Source organism: Xiphias gladius, chromosome 3 (assembly GCF_016859285.1).
Source record: "Xiphias gladius isolate SHS-SW01 ecotype Sanya breed wild chromosome 3, ASM1685928v1, whole genome shotgun sequence".
NCBI classification, from domain to species: domain Eukaryota; kingdom Metazoa; phylum Chordata; class Actinopteri; order Istiophoriformes; family Xiphiidae; genus Xiphias; species Xiphias gladius.
In genome coordinates, this window is record NC_053402.1 from 8240164 (window position 1) to 8262500 (window position 22337).

Consider the following 22337-nt stretch of genomic DNA (forward strand, 5'->3'; position numbering starts at 1 on the left):
GTACTTAAGTAAATGTTCTTAGTTACATTCGACCACTGTTAAATAACTCCTGCTGAGGGCACAATCTGCAATTGACTTCAGAACCAAATACCTCATGACCTTTTTATTTATTATTATTTTCATCATTGGGTATTTATACCTATTGTTCTTAAAGATTTTTTGTCTTTATTACGTCTACCTCTTTTTATTTTTATTTTTTCGTCACCATACATGCGCACATTTCCTTAGATACAAATATTTATGATAAATAACACATTTTCACACACACATACACAAACATACAACCCTATTCCTATCATTAATATACATAGCAAACATATGACCTGAGGAAATGTACTGAGTTTAATTTTCTTTTCTGCAAGCTATTGCTGTCCCGTATATTCTTCAACCCTTTACAGAGGTCACAGGTCTGACTGGGGCAACAGTGCTTCACTCGGTTTACTTCTCATTCAGTTATACAATTACCAAAACTATTAGTCTCGTAATAACAATTTGGCCAATTAAGCAACACCCTTCTCTGATGATTAAAAATTAAGCAGAATAACAGACGTTTGTTCCAAATAAACATTAAGTTTAATCATACCACCAAAAACAAATATGTCTTTGCTTGAGCACAAAATGGAACTTACCAATACAATTTTTATTTGTGTTAAAGATAGAGACTTTGGAAAATAGTTTGTGGGCAGTTTTTTAATGCAGTTAGATGTTTTGAACATCCTCTCTCTTTTAAGGAAATATGGAATGAAAGCACTCTTAATATACTTCCTACTTAAACAGAAGGGAAAAGAACAAAACACTTTAACAAAGACTTGTGTGAACATCACATGAATCAAAGCACACAAAAAGCTGCATATATGGTTAAATATAGACCCTCCACAAATGTTCTGTAATTAACAGTGTGTGTTTGTTCCTGCTGTGTTTTTTTAGAGTGGCACCAACAGTGGCCTTACTTTCACAGCATTGAATAGTTTGTACTGATGTTTCAGCTGAACAGACATGAGCATGAAGAAATTAAAATATTTACCAATTTAAAGTAAATGGTATATGGCATTTTGAGAAAGCAAATCTCAACATAGATACATGTCTTTCAGATTGCAAGTGATCTTTAGGCAAATTGGACACACTGATAGTTCGATCACATCGCCTGCTCGTTTTGGTTTTAGATTTTAAAACTCCTAATACACTGATATGCTAGTTTGGCAGTTAGAAAAAAGGCTCACAAAGTCAAAAGCTAAATTGGTATCAGTCCTGAAGTAGAAAGTTGTACTTCCCAAAGTTAAATTCATCAGGCATGATGAGCATGTCTTCCCTGGCTTTGGCCAGCTTCTGTCGCAGGAAATCCCGTCTCTCAGTCCACTCGACCAGCTCCTCCGGGCTGTGGGCGTAGTCGCAGCTCACACCGTCAGGACAGCCGCCATCCAACCTGTCAGTCATTAACATGATGCTAAATGTTTAATCAGTTTTTACATTTTTCTTTTTTAGTCTGTATATAAGTAAGTGTTCTCTGGACATTTTGAAAGTGTATTTAATTCCAAATCAAATAACTTGAAGTAATAAAGGCAAGTTCACTACTGACAGCTCTTCACTCCAGTAGACTCTTAAACGTTTATACATTTTTTTTTTTTTTTTTTTTTTAAAACCACTGGAGTACAGTGCAACAAGCTGTAAACACAACACAACAATCAACTTATAAATCCACCAGCTAGTCATTAACTTTGTCTGTCTAGTGTTTGGTGTTGGACAGGTAGCATACAGTAGGTTTTAGTTTTCACTAAAAACACCAGCCTGTGTCCAGAAACAACGCTGATATATGAGTGAGAGAGAGAGAGAGAGAGAGAGAGATATTATATTATATTATATATATATTTTTTTTTTAATTAAAAAAAAAAAAAAAAATCGAAGCAGTTTCAAGATAGAAATTCATCTTGTCTATTGTAAAAAACGTAGTAGTGGACTGGTGGCCCAAACCTTTTTACTCCGATACAGTATATAACAGAACTATAATGACAGAACAGCAGAGCATTGAACAGAAGTGAACTGTCAAGACCAAGTGTTAATTCCCTGCTGCTCTGGGACAGCAAAAAGAAAATTTTTCAACAAATTCAAACAGATATTTTTTTGTGAATGAACAGATACAGACTGTAGCCCTGTTTAACACCACTAGTAGCTATGTATTTTGTCTTGGCCCACTGTGAAGTGGCAAACTCCAACCAAATCTACCATTTAGAGTAATTAAAAACATTGGAAACAGTTGTTGAGAATATTTTTTTGTTAAAGAATAATTTAACACCAGCATTGTTTCACTGCTCTCCCTGGTTTAAAGTTTCATCTGTGTTTCTCTGACCACACCCAACAGTTATGTCACAGCATACTGTCACACATTACTGCAGCAGGATGACAAGTTAAAGCTGATGAAGGTCAGCAAAAAAACAGATTTTCAAGTGGTGCTAAGTTGCCCTGTAAGTTTTGTGGTTAAGGTGTCCGCACTTCGTCCTTGAATTCAGACCAACGACACTCTGATGCAGGATCCCTAACCATTTGAATTCAGCAGTGAATTATTTTCTGAATCCAAAAACTGATCCAGGAAAAGGTCTTACTTGGGGCAGAGTTCAAAGTATGTTCCAGGAAAACGGTAACTCCACGTCAGAGCCTCGTCTTCTCCCTCACAGCTGAACATTCGGTCCTTGTGCTTCTCAGAGGAGATGTGCTGCTGCCACTGCCGCTCACTGTTACTGTGTCTACCGCACAGATGGCAGTGGAAGCCATTCTAAAATAGAAAGAGGAAGGGTTGTTGTCATCTTCTGTTAACAGATGCATAGTCAGGAAGTTTTAGTTTGTTGTCGGTGGTGCTGTTTTTGGTCTTTGACTTCATTGAAAGGAAAAATAAATGTAAACCCACCATTGGTTCAGCATAGTCCGTGGGCATGACAATATATTTCTCTTCTGGGATGGGCTGGGTGACCATGGCTCCCTCTGCTTGGTGGTTTTGGGTGGTTAATGTTAGCCACATGTCATATATCTGCTGCATGTCCCGCACTACAGGCACAGATAAAGAAAATCTCCTTACCACTACGAGAATGTTCAGCAAGAGATGAAGTCAGACTGTAGGCACCCATATTTAAATGCAGTGTCAGAATTTTTTTGATTTATAATAAGGAATGTTAAATGCATTAGATTATTAAACTGCACTTTATCTCCACTGTACATTGAGTGCAACTATCTCGATGTGGTGCCACAATGTCCACACAAATGGATAAAAACAACAAAATGAAACCAGACAGGCCAGAAAAACTAGCAGCTCTTCAAACAGGGCTTTGTTATGGTAGGCTGATTTTCCATATTGCTTTATTATTTAATGGAAACTGTTCTGTAGAAAAATTTTAATAACTCACAGTCATTATTTTTCATGTACATCCACATCTCCTTCTCCTCTTGGCTGTGAGCAAAAGTGCATTTCCTAGTGTAGTTACATTTCCTTTTCTCCAAAATCTGGGTACATATCTGCAAAGACAAAGCTTTATGCTGTTACACAAAGATCTCAAAATGCAGTACAAACATTCAAGAGACAACATAATTAGCAACAACAGTCAAACTTGCAAATTTCGTCTTCGAAGTGCCAGATATACAAAGCATAGCAAATATAAAAGATAAGAAATGCAAGAAACAGTGGGGAAGACATTTGCACATCTATGTGGAAATGTCTGTGATGAACCAGATTCTTTGGTCAAAAATACTTGTTTAAGGTGCATAAGAACAGAGGAAGCACACCTACATCATACTGCACAGGGAAGTTCTTGGCATGTGGCAGTGGTCGGACCTGAACCCATTTATTTTTCTCTAAGGACTTGACCAGCAGTACTCGTCTGTCTTTAGTCCACCTGAAGATGATGTCACAAGAGGAGGACAGAAAAAGTGTAGTTTAACTTGTTTTATTTATTTGTTTGAATTCACCAATGATTTGTGATATTTCTGACTCAGTGTGGTTCACCAGTTTTTTAACTTTTTTTTTTTTCCAAGCCGGCTTTAAATTCTTCCCCACATTTTAAGTTTTGTTATTTAACTGGATCTCTGATAACGTGACACGGCTATGTTTATAGATAATTTTTGCAATTTAAGTTTTATATTAAATACATTTTCCCATTATTATCTAAACTTGTAGAGGAACTATGCAAAGGTATTATTTTTACTCACGTGTGCTTGGCCTTAGCAGTGCAGTACTTGAGGGCTTTGTCTGGTTCACTGACCAGGCCATCCCGCCAGCACTGAGCACAGACGAACTTCATATTCATATTCAGATTCTTTCCTCCTCCTCCTCCTCCTGGTTTGCTCCCGCCACTTCCAAAGGACAACTATTGCAGATTAAATGATAACAAAGATAAACATGATGGTCATTTAACAGAATTCTTCTTTATTTTTCACTTCTCGTCTGCCAAAATCAACTATAAAATAATCTCAAAGATTACTAATTAAAAAAAAGGTTTAAGTTGTACAATAATTAAACAGATTGTTATGAAATTGCACAAATGCAATACTCTGGTTGTTACTAGCATAGTACAAGTTACAAAAAGGGGAACATTTCAGTCAACGAAGACATTAACAAAGTCAGCAGTGAGGTGGTGTCACTGCTTCAGAATGCGGGTAATTATATTTAGAAAAGTAAGAGCACACAGAGAGGATGCTGGACAAGATGACCGTCAACAAACTAATGACAAGTCGTGCTATATGCTGGAGAAACACCGTTTCATTTCTATAAAAATGATTAAAATAGTTTCTTACTCTATTCCATTTCTGTTTGTTTGACTTTTGCTTCTGCTTGTCATAATACTTTGTGGCTATTTTCACAATCTCATCATGGCTGATACCTGTAAACAACACAAACACACATATACAGGAATAAAGCTGCCGTTCATTTTGAGAGACACAGTATAAGCTGCTGCTATCTTCTGGGTTTTAGTCAGAATATTGAAAGGGAACACTTATACACTGTCTATAACAATTATTATTTTTACTACATTTAATAACTCTGTTCAACAGAAAAAATACTTTAAAGCTGTATTAACAGTATTAATTGATTTTTTTGATGATTTTTTTTTGGCGACTTGAGAGCAGCAGAACACACTGTAAATGATATTGTCTTTTTAAAAACACCTTAGAAAATTGATTGGGCAAATGTGTTAGCAAACAGTTGCCTACTTACAGATCCAGCAGAACCGGAGAGACATTATCATAAATTTGGAGGCATATAAGTGTCCACCTGATAAATTTAAGTTAAATGTTCACTCTGTCTTTGAGCTTTTTTTGGTCTCTAAGATCTCCCAACAGAAATATCCGGCTCTTTGGCTGCTATATTCTCTACTGTGTTCGCCAGCTAGTTGCTAACTGTCTCTGTCTGCTGTTTGGCACTGAGCAGGTAGAGGACAGTGGACAATCAAAAGTGTTCAAACCCAATCCTACTTTAATAAGCCCCTTCCATTTTGTCATCTCACCACCATCTGAAGCCTACATCTTTTCAGTGTTTTTTTTTTTTTTTCAAGTTAACAAATTAAATTCAAATGCTCTTGATTCTACTTTTTCCGGTGCAGGTGTCTGATAGACTGCACCTGTGTCTCGCTGCACCCTCCAGGTTTTGAGCTCTATGATAGAGTGGGCGTAATGGCAGGAGTCTTCTCTCTGGCAGCCGTACCGGATGGCTTGGTGGCACAAATCCAACTGGCACAGGACGCTCAGTGGACGGACTTTCCTGTAGTTCACATTGTGGGTCCTCACCACAAATGCCAAGCACCTGGCCGGCACAGAGGGAGCAATCAAAGTGTGTTTAAGATCGAGAGAAAGACATGAGAGTTAAAAGATGAAGCATATGATTGAAATGAGGGAGGGTAAAAGGATGAGGACTCGCAGGGACATATATGTTGTAAACACGCTCACTTATTAGCATCAAAGGTGTGGCGAACAGCCAAGTTAGAGCAGATGGTATGATTGTCTCTGCAGCGCTTACTGATGATTCTAGGTTTACTGTCATAGCACTCCTAGAGAGACAGAAAGACAAAAATAAAAAGAGGAAAATCAAAAAAAAAAGGAGAGAGACAAACAACAGGACAGAAAGGAAAAAAGAAAGACAGACAAATTTGTAGATTAAGAGGATGAATGCCTTAATGAATGAATATAAATGAATAAATCTATTATGATACAGAAACATTCTGTGTAAATGTTCAAGAGAAAGATTTGTGTGTAACAGTGCTGATAGAACGCTGGCAACTGGTACCTTTTGGGTTTCCAGGGTTAAACATTTAATATATTTCTACTCAGTATCACAGAATTAATTTAAAACATTGTGGGAACTCTAAATAAAGTGTTAAGAAGATTTTTTAGAATCAAGGAAAATCCCATTGATCATCTATGGAGGACAAGAAATGACTTATTTATTCATAAAAATAAAAAAAATGCTGTCATGAATAAATGATTAAATTAAATAAGTATACAATTACATGTTTAAATAAGTAATTAAGTAAATAATTAAATACATAATTAAATGAATGAATGGTAATTAATCAGGAAAAACGTTAATATTAATGTCATCATTATTACTTTATTTCTACATTTCAATTCATTCAAAGATTTATTGCTGTATTTTTATTTGTGGATTTTTGTGTCTTAACGAGGTCGGTGGTGCTCACAAAACCACTGTAAAGCACGATTGGTAACAGGAGTTAGTATAACCTATGTACAATAAGAAATACAGGTAGAAAAGTAGAAGTAGTTTAAATTTGCAGATATGTATGGATAAATTACATTATTTATTTCCTAATTAATAATGTTATTTATTTATTCAGTTATTCTGCATTTAATTAGTCATGCATTCATTAAAGTTTTTTAAATATTCTTTTATTTATTAACATATTTATTCATTTCTGCATTATTAATAATATTATACAAATTATAATTTGTATAGTATTATTTTTCATATATCTTTGTTGTTCAGTGTTTCTTTTTTTATGTTGGATTATATCGTATTGCGTTTTGATATTTTCCCCTCATACTGGTTGTGAACGCATTTTCTTCTTTATCGTGGAAGTTGTTTAAAAAATATAAATAAAAAGGGAAAAAAAGCTTTTTTTGTCTTCTATGATTAAGGGAGACCTGTATACATTAAAAAATTATAAAACAACCTAATTTCCGAAAAATAATACAGGATAGAAGAACAGTAATATACTTATTAGAAAATAGTAAACAGCAATATTTATAAAACAAATCCATAATTAAATAACTATTTGAACATAAAAGGGAATAATAAAATTATTAAAATTATAAATATAATAGCAAAGATAAGTAAAACAGATATGACTCGATTTGAAAGCAGGTTTGTAAAAACTGACCTGACAGAGGAACACGAACATGCCCTTGTGTTCCTGCAGAAGGTGTATGATGCTGTTCACAGGGTCCAGTGTGACAACTGCTGTTTCAAACAGCAGGCTTCTGTCCAGCGTCCCCTTCCTCTCTTCTGTCCAAACATCGATCTCCAGCTGGTTGTAGGCAAACATACATTTCTCTCTGTACTTACAACGGCCCGAACCCCCAAACTTCAGCATCTCTGGACATGGAAGAAGATACACAACAAACGTAAACACAGTCACGTGACTCACTCATTGTTATTAGAAGTTCTCACTTTAATTGCACAGCTGTTTGAATTTGAGTAGTTACTAAGTGACTGGCATGACTGTTTTGCTGAATTCATTTGTTCTGTCATTTGCTCCTGTGCTCCACTGTTTCTGACCAATCAGCGTGGCAGAAAGTTGCCTTCCTTACTCAGGAAAAATGTAAACACTGGGTAACTTTCCAAAACTACCAAGTCATATCAAGAATGCCTGATTCTTGTAAATCCAAGCTGCCTTCCCGGACACAACTGCAAAGTATGATGAAATTTTAAGAGACTGTCACATGGCTAAAGGCAGACAACACTGCTTCATACTTGGAAAGAGCAAAATGTGTTTCAGGATCTGCCATGTCAAGTGAGCATCATGACTCACAGTCAAGTGATGTCGAAAACCATGACTAAACAAACTGGTTGTGTTTTAGATAGTATTCGAGAACTTTGGCTTCTTTTGTGAAGTGAGTCTACAACCATGCTAGAAACTCTGTGAGGCTGTACCTGGGCAAATATTACTGCTTTGAGCTTAATGCTAACATCAGCATGCTAATGCTCAAAATAACAATGCTAACATGCTGATGCTTTACAGGTATAATGTTTACCATATTAGTTTTAGCGTGTCAGCATGCTAACATTTGCTAATTAGTGACACAAAATACAGCTGAGGCTGATGGGAATGTTATTACCGTACTGGACCAATTGGGAAAAATTTCATATGAGCTGCTGGTGGCACGAGTTGAGTTTGGAGGATCACCACAGTCATTAGGATTTATCCTCTGACCCCCATAGAAATCTGGGCTAATTGTCTACCCATCTAATGGTTGTTGAGATATTTCTGTCTGGACCAAATTGGTGGATAATTCCCATCCACAGAGCCACTAGCATGGCTGAAAACTGCTATGTGTTAACACATGTTAATACTTGATAGAATGTATTTTTCCCCTTCATGAATGTTACATAAGCATAAGTTCATCAGGCTCTCATATTTGAACATGCTTACCTCAGCTCTGGTGAGGATGATATGGGTAGATGACAGAGATTCTAGGAAACTTGACTGGGCCAAACTATGTTAAGTCTAGGATAGTTTGCAGTATCCATACATGATGACAATAAAAAGACAAATGAAGAAACACCTGATGTGCTCTTACTGTATATAAGGCAGCTCAATCCTTTGCCAAGCTGTCATTCTCTGCTACTCATTCTGTCTTTAGCGTGAATGAACCGAGCTCGTATTTAAACTTGGAATGGATTGTTTGTGGTCATCTGACTCTTTAAACTACGCAGAGATCATCCTTAAGTTCCTTAATAACATTACTCCTTAATCTAAAGTATCTACAAAAGTATCATTTTGGCTTCAGTACTGAAGCTCAGATATCGTAATAGCTACTGCACTGAAAGAATTCAAAAATACCCAGCCCTCTCAGCAGAGCACATAGAGCTGGTGAGTTCTCCCTTCTACAGCCTGACAACGAATGATTAAGAATCATTTCCCTCTCGAGATCAGACCCACAGTCTAGTCAGGCCATAAAATGCGAGAAATGCGTGACCTTAACTTCAAGTGCAATATTCAGAGACATGAATTCCTCTCTTTATATTCCAATGATCTGTCAAATAATTAGCTTGTCAGACACCATGAAACATCCATATACATTTCTCTCTCAGGCTGTCTGAAGAAACTGTGTCTCTGCTCTGTTATAGCTGAACATGGTCAATTTAGACAAAAATACTTTTTTTCCCCCCATTCTTTTATTCTACATTGACATGAACACGTGGAATAAAAAGAAACTGGGAATGAGATAGCAGTAGTGTGATCTTTTTGTGCAGATATTATTTACCCGGCAACTGCAAAGAATTTATGGATGTGCGAGTTCCTCCTTATGATTGCTAAAATAATGTAACTTCATCACTGAAAACCTATTTTGGCATTTAATTAACACTTTCTGGTTGGTTGCGTACTGTTGAAGGAAATTAGGTAATCTGCATAATCACTGCTTAATGGGTGTGTTATCAATATAAGGCACAATGTTCAATATATTGTATGTAATCGGTCTACTGCATATTATCGGTAATCCAACAGTACATTCGGACAAGTGGATGCCAGAAAGAGCGTGCATTGGGAATTGGCATTTTTGGGAAAATTGAACTGCAGGAGAAGCTTTGCAGAGGTGTATGAGAAGCCCTTTATGGTATACAGATGGGACTTGAACATCCAGGTGTTTTCCTTCTAACAGCTGAAGCTACAGCCTAGCCCTGCTCAAGTATCACACCTATCAAAGCGTCCCATGTGTGTGTATTGACAAATCAGTAACATCACGTTCCACAAGGAGGAGTGTAGGATGGGATGGAGTTATGGAGGTTTATAAATTAATGCTGGGAAAATCTTTCTGTTCTGAATCCTGAATCCAGACCCTTCCTGTGTCAGATTCTTACTTTTTACTCTCTGTTATCTGAAGAATAAATGATTGTGTGATAAAGTCCTATGCAAATCTATTTAACTACAATAATGAGCAATGAAAAATTAATACCAACAAAAAGAAGAGTTCCCTATATCAACCATGTATTTGATTTTTAGTTCCTTACCCTTGCAAAGTACAAAGGGCCCTCTGAAGGACGTCCAAGGAGGAATTGGTCGCACTCTGGTCCACTCTGAAGGGTAAGCTGCCTTTCGTCTACATAACAGAATGTCTCGCTTACAGCTGTGAACCAGGTCTGGCTTGTGAACGAAAGTATATATCCCCTGACCTGAAAACAAATGTTGCACAAATGTACAAAATATTTTGCAAAAATTGAAGATATTCAATAGGAACAAAAGTAGGAGTTGATGTTTCTGTTATTGAACATTTACATTCGTGAATATCTACAAATGAATATTTGTAACCTGTGAGACATAGTAGGATCATTATGATTTTCTTATGATTACAGTTAGTTTGGGACAGGGCTGCACCGCTAACGTACCTTCCCGAGGGAAACAGGCAGAGCAGGCCTGCAGGAATTCATGGGTTGAGGATAGTGGGTTCGAGACTGCAACTGGCACTTGGTTTTTCCTCTCCTTTATTGCCACAGTAAGAATAAGATTTCAATTAATGCTAACAAAAACAGACACAAACACACACACACAAAAAACTGGACTGTGGTAACACAGTCCAGATAATAAGGCTTACTTTTTTGTTATTCTTTGGAGATCGCATTACTGGAGCTGCAGCAGTGTGAGAGCCTGGGATACCTGAGGAGCAACAAGAGAATTGTTACAAATTATGTATACCTGTACCTGTGTACACACTGCGCTAAATGGGCTAAAACATGCACAAACACCAGTATGATTTCTTAAAAAAGGGGAACACTTACTGAAGTTGCATGAAAATTTAAAAAGTGTCTGGGATTACTGTATTTTTTAAATGACTATTTCACACTATCATACATTTTTGGTGCAAGTCAGAGTAAATTTATATATACGAACCATGACATGCTCAAAGTGTTTCCTTTCTTCCTCAAAGTTGACATGAAACATACACTGTACTGTAGGTCAGTGGTTCCCAACCTGGGGATCAGAACCCCCCAAAAGGGTCCCCCCAAAAAAAACATCTTATGGGTCACAGGTCATCCAGTGATTAAAGGAAAATATAATTACAATATACATTCAGTTCTTCAGGCCTCTAAAATTCCTACAAAGATTTGCAGGGAAAAAAAAAAGTTGGGAACCACTACTGTAAGTCAAAGCCTTCTAGCTAATTTCAACATCTATTAGTTGTAATGAAATCTAAAAGGACAGGTCTCCTGCTTTGCTAATAACATGATAAAGTCACCAATAAATCATAATCACCAGTTGAGCTGAAATCGGTGAGCAAGTCCGGATCTATTCCCGTAATGGAGACTGATGGCAAAGCTGCCCTAACACCTTCCACTAAGGGAAACGGGTCCAGGACATCAAGGGAGTCAAGCTGATCCACAGCTTTCACATCAATTGTAGAGACATCACCACTCTGACTAAGTGGATCCGAGACAGTCTCAAGGGGATCTAGTTCATCTATCAAATCATCAAGGGACTTTTCCCTCAAGAACAATTCTGTTTTAGATTCATTAACTTCTTCAATAGCAGCAGCAGCATTAGGTGTAGTATCCAAGAAGTCATCCAGGGAATCAAGACCATCCAGGGTATCCAGCGCTGCAGGGGTTGGTCCTAAATTTGTAGCACCTGTGCCACCTCCAATTCCAGAGAAGTTGTCTAAGGCATCCAGCCCCTGCGAGGTCAAGAGGTCGTCCAGGGTATCCAGTGCTTCAGTCGTAGTGATTTGCTCACCACCTGAAAATGAATCTAGGGAGTTGAGTTGGCTGATGGCCAAAGTGAAGAAGGCAGGGGGTAGCTGGGGTGTTGGGGCAGGCAGGACTGAAGGAACCTTGTGTGCGCAAATGGATGTCTTGCCGGGAGCTGAGAATGCTGCCTGGATGTGGGTCTGGAAAACAAGGAGAGAGAAACTTGACTGAAGATGGATGCAAAAAAAAAAAAAGTTTTTGATGGCTGTTGTGTGACAACAGCTGGGTAATATCAACATGATTCTGATTTAATTTATTTATTCACTAAAAACAATTTAATGAAATACAACTACAATATTTATTACAAACTGCCCAAACTTAAAGCTGCACTAATCAATCGATATTTTTTTACATCAACAATGGATCAAATGACGTGTAATGTAAAAAGGGGGCACTCGTAGTGATGACCCCACAGAGGATTATCACCCAACTCTGCGGTTACCCTCAGCTCTGTAGAGCATTTTGGTTTTTTAGGTTATTGTCGTGGTTTTGGATCCTGAAAATTCTCCCAAAACAAAATAGCAGACTGACACAGTTAGCAAGGGCCAGATAGTTCACCCTGGAGTCGGCGGGTACCCACATAGACAAAAGTTCATGCTGTTTTGCAGAGCAGCCATATCTCAAAATATCAGATACAGGAGCTTCCCACTCAACAAACAATTAGAATTCCACGTTTCTGCATCACTTATTTTTAGAAGAGATAAAAAGGCAAAAGAATATATTCTGTCATAGATTACCTATCCAAAGCAAGATTAAACTATGACAAGTCGATTCTTACTGCACAGAAATTAAGGAAACATATGCAATTTGTTGTAAATGAAAAAGCAATATGAATGTTTTCTTATATGATGTGTGCAATTCTCAAAAATTTCAAGATTTGGACATGCTTGATTTATTATTACATTCTTTTCCAGACTTTCCGGTTAAGTAATTACCAGGGACAAAAGTTAGTTACTGGTCTGCCAGAACAAAGGCTGCGTTCAGATAGACATTCACCCTGCTTTAAAACAACACAAGGGGGTGTTGTTTCATGTACTGGTGAGACAGTTAAATATGAACCGGTAATTCCAGTTTTACGAAAGTCTTGCATGTGCACTTGCAAAACAAATGAGAGCAAACTTCTGTGTGAACATAGCCAAACACAGCACAAACAGATTTTACATCAGTTGACTCCTGCTCAGTGGGGAAGCAGTCGAGCAGACTGTCTAAATCATCTCCCATCAGCTCGGAGTCCTCCAAAGGGTCCACCCTGTCAGGCACTGGGGAAACAGCAGGTTGGCGGCAGCTTCGAGGTATGGAGGGAATGGTGGACTGAGGCATGCTGGTAAAGCTGACTGAAGAGAAGCAGTAAGGAATTTATCTAGATCTTACCGGTAATTTATTTTGAACAAATTCTTACAAGAACTTAATGAAAACAGATTTGGAGACATACATGTTGCCTGTATTGGTAATTCTTATCAAGTCAAAGTCAAGAATTCACACCTGGTGCAAGCCCAGTCAGAGGATTCATAGCATTTCCTGAATTAGTACCAGACACCTGGAAGTGAGAAGGAAAGAACAAAAAAAAAAAAAAAAAAATCAATATCAATGCCTGGGAAGAGGACCTGTGAATATCTGAGATGATGAGTAAAGGCTCAACAAAACAGGAAAATATGCATAATAACTGATTGTGTGACTCTAAATCATTGACAGCTGAAAGATTTTCTCATTTAAGAAAGTAAACTGTGTTTGTTGTTTGTTAGCAAATGTTGATTGGAGCTTTATTGGAATTGTATTTTTTCATTTTTAATGTATGGTGGTGACTGTTAGATACAATCGGTGAACTTGCCTTGATGGCTTCAGAAATCATATTTCCATTTGCGATACCTCCCGTTATAAGTGTGTCTTCCTGGGAAAGAAAAGAGCAAACTGAGGACCAGATAGGGACAAATCTGCACCATGTCATTAGAGTTAGGCGATATGACGGTATATACCGTGAGACACTAGGAAATTTTTTTTTTTTACTGTATATTTCTTTATTGTAGCCATTTCTTTAATACCAATAGACACTACAAGCCCATTGCACAGCATATGTAATTTATATGACTTTAGCTTCAATGTGATCAAATAACTTGATTTTTAAGGTATTTAATTCACTGAATAAGTCAAAATGGTATCCAAACTATCCAAATATATTTTACCATAAATATGCTGAGCCCCGATGTGTATGTTGATATCCCAATATGGTCACCTAACACTGTTGGTGACCACATTAAAACATTGCATCCATGCCACCACCGAGACTGCATCCTATCTGACCACGAACAAGCTAAAAACCAAGAAAATCCTTCAACATTATTCATTTGGATTCCTCATTGAACAAAATCTAAACAATAATCATTTTACCGACCTTTACACTGACATAGGGTTTTCGATTTTTTAGTCCCAGGTGGATGGCCAGATCCTGTGCAAGCTCATTCACCTCTTTATCCTTTCGAGAGTAAACAGAAAAAGAATGAATTAATCCAGTGCATAAGCTACAAGTCTGTGACATTTAACACATAGTTAACTTACTACATTTTAAATGTTACTTACTACCATCTCATTTAGTACCATCTCCGAATTGATCCACAAACCCAGTTTATCTCATCTTGCTAAGAAAAATGCATTCAGGTTCTTGTAATCTATGCTACAAAGAGATGGATAATCATCCTTTTGGTTTTGACAAAATTAAAAAAAAAAAAAATTGAGGAGATGATGTCATTTAGATGACTGCCTTTATTACAACTAAGTAAACCCCATCTGCTATGAATGCTGTGAGATGTTGCTAAAAGCTCTGGAAACAGGACCACGAGTCTACAGCCATGGTAACAGCTCTGTGAGGCTGTACTTAGGCACTGCGTTGCTTTGAGCTAATGTCTGCATGCTACCACACTGTTGTAATTTTTACCACATTCAACCATCCTAGTTTAGCTCATTAGCAGGTATACAGTAAAGTAGAGGTGAGGATGATGTGACCATCATTCATTTTGCAGGTAATGGACACATTTTGATCTGTTCGTGGTGCTAAATAAAACTCAGGGTATCACCGAAGTTATTAGGATTCATCCTGAGGGGGGGGTGAATGTGTGTACAAAATTTCATGGCAAAAAAAAGCAGTAGATGTTGAAATATTTCAGTCTGGACCAGAGGGGTTGACCGAACAAAAGAAAAACAAACAAACAATCAAACAAATAAAAACGGACATTGCCATGCTTACAGCCATGCTGCTAGTGTGGCTGAAAATCCATGCAAGTGGACCTTGTAATTAATCTTTTGTCAAACTGATATTTCCAAGGCCAAGAATGAACCTTTAAGCTCAAACAATTGTTTACTTTCTTACAAGAACTCAGTTTAAACAATACCTGTGTACAGTATGATAGCACATCTGTTTATTCTGCTACAAAAAAGGTAGGTAAACTCAATGCATTTCACCTCAAGATCAAACCACCACCAACAGACTTTAAAAACTCAGACTTTTCAAACTAAGTGAAAACTTCCCTCCATCACCACATTATCTTACTCAATTATGCAGTGTTCCTATGCATGAATATGACAGATTTGCATTTAGAGTTCTCTCAGATCTAATTGCATCGACTCTCCCAATTCTGTCCTTTCTTTACCAGACGAGTGATAAGCAGGCAGTCCGTGGTGCAGTTGTACGCCTCCTTGTACCTCCCAAGCCCCTTCAAACATAGTGCTTTCCTGTACAGGGCTCTGCGGTTGTCCTTACACAATTCAAGAGCTCTGTCGCAGTCCTTCACACCTCGATCATATTCCCCCTGTAGAAAGCATTACAAATGTGGGAAACGTGAAAAGAGTTCAGATGAGGAGCATGGAAGTGAAGTAAGTAAAAGGAAAACTAATGCATAAATAATGTAAAATTACATCAATGTATCCAGTTTAGACAGAAAACTTGCAGCAGCTATTGAGGAGCGTTTCTTCGGTATGCAAGTCAAGGTCAGTGGCCTGGTGCTGCTGATAAACACATCTAAATTATTTAGTGATGGTCACATTGTTTTAGGGGTAGTAAATCAGACAGGTATTGCTTTTAGAAGCAGCTACATAATTCAGGTGTGAGGAGTGGTGAGGACAGAAGAGCCCCTGTTGTTGAAAATGGATATGCCAAGTCTTATGCAAGGTTCAAAGTCCATTTATTAATGAGTCCGAATTCTGTGGTCTCTTAGTAGCTCCAGGAATATGTGTGGATGTGTGTCTGATGTACAGTTTAATCTGATATATCTGATGTACATTATTTAATTTATGGATAACCGCATTGTATTATGACTGAATGGACATGTAAAGGGTTTGTTTTTCTTTTTGCTTTTAACATTTTTTTTCCATTCAGTACACCAGAGACTGTTGCTGATTGTTGCAAGTCAAATGTTCTGGTTCTCCCAGTTCCAGGAGTGCACTGAAATTGATATTTGCTTTTAGGAATATCAGCTAAATATACTGTAGATTAAGCCAAACAATCGATATATTCAACCAAAGTATAATTGTATTCAGGTTGACTGTCTGTCAACAATGGGCAACAATGGGCTTGGCTGGATGATCGAAGACATATGCATGTCATAGATCTCTGGACAGCCATATAAACCAATAACTGCCTCAGTGGGATGATCACCATCTTGATTGGGCAGTCTGAATATGACTAGATATGAATTTCAATATTGGTTAAAATTATTCTTACTTTCAAAAATAATGCATGCATTATTTTCAAATCAATCATTTAGTGTATAAAATACTTAATTGCAATACCCACAAAAATCAATAGAACTGCAAGTAAAAATCATTTTCATAATCACTTAATCTGCCAATTCATTTCTTGATTAATTGTTCTGTCTATAAATGTCAGAAAATAGTCAAATGTCCTAGCCACTGTCTCAGAGTTCAAGACTAGGGTCAATATATTATATTGATATATTGATATAGATATTATATATTATATTGACCCTTGATTGTCGATCACTGTATAATATTGTTCGTTGTTGATTTACATGATGACTGACAAATTACTGTGATTGATTAATGTAAGAGTTTTTTACTTCTATTCTGAAGGTTATCCTGGCCTGACCCCGGGTGGTTATAATGGCAGTTAGTTAGTGTTGATCTCACGATCAAAAAGGAGGGATCTGTGAAGGACTTATTCCATCTTTAGGCAATATTAGGCAGTGTTTCCACACTACACTTGCAAGTAAGCCCTAAAAGCAATAATTTATTGTCTGTCACGAGGATAGCTGTGAAGACAGTGATAGAGTCAAGCTAGCCCTGTCCCCAACAGCAGTTGTCATAGAAACCAAGGTCGTAAAGATATGATGGGCTGAGCCTGAAGCTGAGAGAATGAACAGTGATAAAACAGCAACCCTTCAGCTCCAAGTTAGACTGTCTTCCCCTGGGAAAGCATTGCATGAAATATACAACGTGACTTAGGCTAACGTGAATTGTTGTTTTGGATTTAGTACCCAAAGTAATTTTCACACATGTATGAATAGGTGCTGTGGTACCATGAAGAATATCTTACTTGGAAATGTAGTAAGTTTTGTATGGGTTTTGTATGGGTTAAAATATGCCTTGCAAGAAAGATAACCTTCAGAACTGAGTGGCTTTGCACAGTGTTATATTGTATTGCTCATCTCTTTTCTACTCGATCAAACTTCAATAAATGCTTCTTGCCACAACCCAAAGCTATCTCTTATGAGCAGCAAGACTAAGAGTCTACAGTTATTATAGTGGCGCTTTGCGCAAAATGCTAACATGCTTACAATGACAATGCTAGCATGTTGTTAGCAATGTCACTGTACGCATTTTACCTGATAAACATGATTTTTAGCAGGTGTAATGTTTACCACGTCACCATTTTAATTTAAAATGTTTGAATGCTAACACTTGCTAATTAGCACTGAACCGAAAGTACAGTTGTGGCTTTTGGAAATATCTTTCCATATTGCAGGGAATTGAATACAAACCAAAGTACAGAACAAATTACAATTTTGACCTGATGATGGTGCTAGAAGAAAAATTAAGGGATCCTGGATTCATCCTGAGGGGAACATGAATGTCTATACCAAATTTCATGACAATCCATCCAATAAGTTCAGACATTTCACAAAAAATTGCTGATGGCACTAGAGGAAAAGTCAGGGGATCACCAAGTCATTAAGACACATCATCTGGCAACCTTGAAAGTCTGCACAAAATTTGGTGCTAATTCATTAAAAATGCGTCAAAACAAATCACTATGTTCAGACTGAAAAGGGTGTAATTATACAGCTCTTATACAGTATTTTCAAAAATATTTCTGATCAAGTTATGCAGTATAAACTGTAGCGGACTAACCATTGGCATGTTACTGGCTAATTATAGATAAAAAGTTGAAGGAGGTTGAAAAATTACTTCAACCAGTAATGATTTTGGGTTGATCCACTTTTACAGGGCCCACAGTTGACTTACTCATGCTCAGATCAGGTTTGGGTGTCTAGAGGTGTTTGTCACAGGACTTAGTAGCCTTATTTACAGCGGAAAACTCTTCCCAAACAGCTGTCTACATCTTCACAAGTGTCTTTCTTAGCTGCACTTCAGCTTCACTGACACATTCTGTTGCAAATCTGCAGAATGACGCACCATCCCATGTATCTCACCATACTGTGATATGCAGTAGCCCGGTTGACATATAGGCTCTCCAGCAAAGCTTCGGGGATCTGCATGTCCTCTCCTGCTGTGTAGGAAGAGACGTTCAGGCCTTCACTGAACTCTCTCACGGCCTGCTCCCACTCTCTGTCTTTGAACAAGGCGTTGCCCTCATCGAGCAGGTTGCACACTAAGTTGGTCAGGAAGTCCTGGGAGGAGCAAAAGAAAGACAGGAAGAGATTTTTCCAAGTTTTATGAATGATTTTACATTCTGAGCATGGTCACAGTACTCATTTGTATGAATAATAAGCACAAAGGCTCCACTGCCATAAACATTTTGTGGTTAAGGAAAGGTTTATTTAGTACTTTAGGTTTTAACCAGAATCAAGCAAAGAAACTACAAAACATACGAGCAAATCATGACAGGATGTAGACAATATGTTCAACAAAATGGAGAGTAGAGACTTCCGAGTATGAGAAAATATAGGCATTCACTCTTTCACTATTCATTCCAGGCCTGAGATCGGCAATGATGCCTATCTGTCCAATTTTGTACATCAAAAGCCACTCCAAAATTCTGAAATACTTAAGCTGTGTGATAGATTTAGTTGTAGCCCTCTGATTGAAAGAAAACATCCAGATTTTCTTAGGTCTGTCTTAATTCCATACTGTCATGCCTGTATGTATGTTGAAAGTTATTAATATTTTTATTGCTGTATTCATTCCTCCTGTTCATTCTGGCCCTGAAGTGATCCTTATAAATCGAGTGATCATCATAACTCCAATGTAAGAAAAAATCTGAAGCTTCGACAGTTTCTACAGTATAGCCATGCTAGTGGCTATGTGAGGCTGTACTTAGGCACAGCGGTGCTATGAGCTAAATGGCAACGTCAGCATGCTAACATGCGCAGAATGACAATGCTAACATGCTGATGTTTAGCAGGTATAATGTTTACCATGTCCATTTGGCACTAAACACAAAGTACAGCTAGGTTTTATAGGTGTTTGGTCATAAACCGACGTACTAGACAAATTAAAGTCTGACCCAATAATGGTGCTAGATTAAAAATTACAGGATCATCAAAGTTATTACAGATCATCCTGAGGAGGACAATTGTCTGTACCAAGCTTCATGTATGTTGAGAAATTTCACAAAAAAATATCCTGGTGGCACTAGAGAAAATGTCAGGGGATCACCAAAATCATTCAGATACACCACCTGGGAATAAATTTCTGGGCGAACTTTCATGACAACCCATCCAGTAGTTGTTGGTTGAGATACTTCAATCTGGAACAAAGTGGTGGATCAACTGACCAACTGAATGCCATTGCCACTTATAAAAACACAGTATTGTTAAAAATCAAGTAGCTATCTTCCACATTAACAGTTTTTTGAGCATCTGTACAGTATTTGTGTTTGCTGGGACCGTTTTCTTGCTATGGCACAGAGGGAATTTTGTACTACAAACACAGTAACTTTGGATTGGAAGATATCCACTTAATTTGTCTAACTGAGAAAGCTGAAGTCTAAATTACTTTTAGCTAAGCTGCCCTGCGAAGGGATCCTTCGGGGTCTGTGTGGCCAGGAGGAATGATCACAGCGACCAATAACGCTTTCAAAGTAAGTATTGTACTGAGATATACTTGAAAAAAATAAATAAATCTGAAGCTATCGTTAGTGGCAGTAAAAATCAACACTGCCTCCAAGAAGGAAGAGGGCAAAAATGAAAGAGGTCCTAAGAACGAATAAAGGGTCCAGTCTTTGGTTTTACATGAAGCCAAGAATGAACAAAAAGATGGTAGAAAATAAAAGACAGGAGTTTCAGGGAGAGGCACAACAGAAAGCACACTGGGAGGTCTGAACTGGGAGTTCAGCAACAATTTATGACCAAGTGATCAGATCATACAGTAAGCATTAAACCAAGAATGCAAAGGGGATAAGACAGTAAAAAAAAAGAAATAACATTGTGTTTGTAATAACAGCTGGTACCTGGTAGCCATCTGGTTCTGGATAAGCCAGGGAAGACCTTGAACAAAAGAAGTAAACTTGCTTAGTAAAGTACTGACACAGCTTAGTTATCAAGGATATGAGTCATTCAGAGGCAGTGATGGTTTCATTTTCTGCCAGGGCCCTCAAATTTAAAAAAACAAACAACAAAAAAAAAACCCAACGACAACAACAACAAAAAACAAACACAACTCACTGGATAAATTCCAGAGCCTTGTTTATCTCCTCCTTGCGGTTCTGCCTGGCAGGATCCATGCTTGTCCACTAGCAAGAAGACAAACAGAGCACAAGTGAATTAATATTAAAGACCGACTGGTGTAATGTTGACAGTAGCTATGAAATGTAGCTGATATACGCCCACTTCCTTCAGAAGTGGAAAGTAAGAAACAACCACCTCTTTGTCACTTCGTGCAAAGACACCCAAGACACTCACTGAGCCTGTGTTTATGATCATTCAGTAGTGAAGCCCCCCAAACATCCAGCACCCAAACCCCACATCCTGCGTGTTCCCCTGGCTTTCGTGGGCTGACTTCAAAACACACCTACCTGCTGAAGTGAGGAGGTTAAATGAACCGAGGCAGAATTTATAAGCGTGTCATGCTAGGTCCGAAGTGGGAAAAGACGGGAGATAACAAAACAAAAACAAAAACAAAAGTTTTAGCAGCCGATAGGCCGTGCTGACGATGACAAACAGCGAGGAGAAAGAAAACCCTCGAAGTCCCCGCTTAAGTTTCGATTCCCAGCAGCTCCAGTCCATCCATGAGCCAGTGGCAAATCTCTACACTGGCCCTTTAATGATACTGAGAGCTTTCTGGCCCTGATTAAGTCTCTCAGGCACCACTTCCTGCATAAAAACCCCACCTACAACTTGCCCTGGTGCAGTGGAGAATAGGCCATTTGAACTTTATTTCACACAGTTTTGATGGGAACAATAACCTTGAAATCCATAAAAAAATAATCCTAAATGAAAATAAACAGACAATTACCTATTTATAAAGATGGGTAAAAACAATTAAACAAAATATTTTTACAGTCAGTGGATCAATAAATCCAGTTTCCAAATAAATTAAATGAATAACAAAATTATATATAGTAGCAAAAATCGTTTACATATAAGCCCGATTCACCGAAACAGAAGAAAGGCCAAATGGATGGCAAAAGGTCATGCTCAAAACACAACAAACTGAGACACAGAATGACTTAATTGTTGCATTGGCTGGTGTGTATGTGCATGTGTCCGTAAAGAAGTACTTATTAAAATAATTTATAAACCAATTTTAGGACTTTTTTCTTTTTATTTACATGAATGAAAGCGACATTTTCCCATCATGGTGCTAATATTAACCATGTTAGCAAATGAGTAGAGTGATTCAAAGGCTTGGATACTGTTCATTTTGAGAATTACACAGGCTCAGCCAAAAGTGTGATGGCTTCATGTGAATGAAAATATAAATATATATGTTAAATAGTTTCAGGCTCTTTTTTCATTTAGCTTATCTCGACCTCATTCAGTTTCCTTTTGGACGTTGGCCTTGGAGTCAGTAATCTGCTGCTCTCTTCTGACCTCCAGTGGCATCTCTCCCAGCAGGATTTGCAAGGCTGGAACAGCATTTAATTTCAGGAGCTTGAGTTTGAATCTGATCAAGTTTATTCAACAAAGGTTTTTTTTAAGGATGTAGCCATAAAACCACACAGCTGTACTCAAGCAAAGAGCTAATAAATGCT

The 22337-nt window shown here is 37.7% G+C and overlaps 1 protein-coding gene across 3 annotated transcripts; it reads right to left on the minus strand.

The window, feature by feature from the left end:
- Window positions 1-672: 672 nt before the first annotated feature.
- On the minus strand, window positions 673-21422 carry zc3h7ba (zinc finger CCCH-type containing 7Ba). Of its 3 annotated transcripts, none has more exons than XM_040120411.1 (23): window positions 21159-21422; window positions 20809-20876; window positions 20595-20631; window positions 18616-18813; window positions 15598-15756; window positions 14346-14426; window positions 13785-13844; window positions 13439-13493; window positions 13118-13290; window positions 11466-12096; window positions 10807-10868; window positions 10601-10694; window positions 10226-10387; window positions 7374-7588; window positions 5926-6026; window positions 5601-5782; window positions 4777-4862; window positions 4192-4349; window positions 3773-3878; window positions 3393-3501; window positions 2900-3036; window positions 2598-2767; window positions 673-1423 (listed from the first exon to the last, which is right to left on the minus strand). In XM_040120411.1, exons 2-23 carry the CDS (start codon window positions 20865-20867, stop codon window positions 1243-1245), a joined length of 3216 nt encoding a protein of 1071 aa, XP_039976345.1. In that variant the 5' UTR covers window positions 20868-20876; window positions 21159-21422; the 3' UTR covers window positions 673-1242. The 3 variants fall into 3 exon arrangements, with proteins under 3 accessions (XP_039976345.1, XP_039976336.1, XP_039976330.1); XM_040120402.1 differs by lacking the exon at window positions 21159-21422 and adding an exon at window positions 21046-21153; XM_040120396.1 differs by lacking the exon at window positions 21159-21422 and adding an exon at window positions 21007-21109.
- Window positions 21423-22337: the final 915 nt, after the last annotated feature.

Coding starts and splice junctions, on each gene's coding strand:
- zc3h7ba (XM_040120396.1), bottom strand. CDS start 21,066: ATGATCATAAACACAGGCTCAGTGAGTGTCTTGGGTGTCTTTGCACGA. Junction 10,388..10,600: donor TGCCTGTTTCCCTCGGGAAG/GTACGTTAGCGG, acceptor ATTTGTTTTCAG/GTCAGGGGATATATACTTTC. Junction 7,589..10,225: donor GCCCTTTGTACTTTGCAAGG/GTAAGGAACTAA, acceptor TTCCATGTCCAG/AGATGCTGAAGTTTGGGGGT.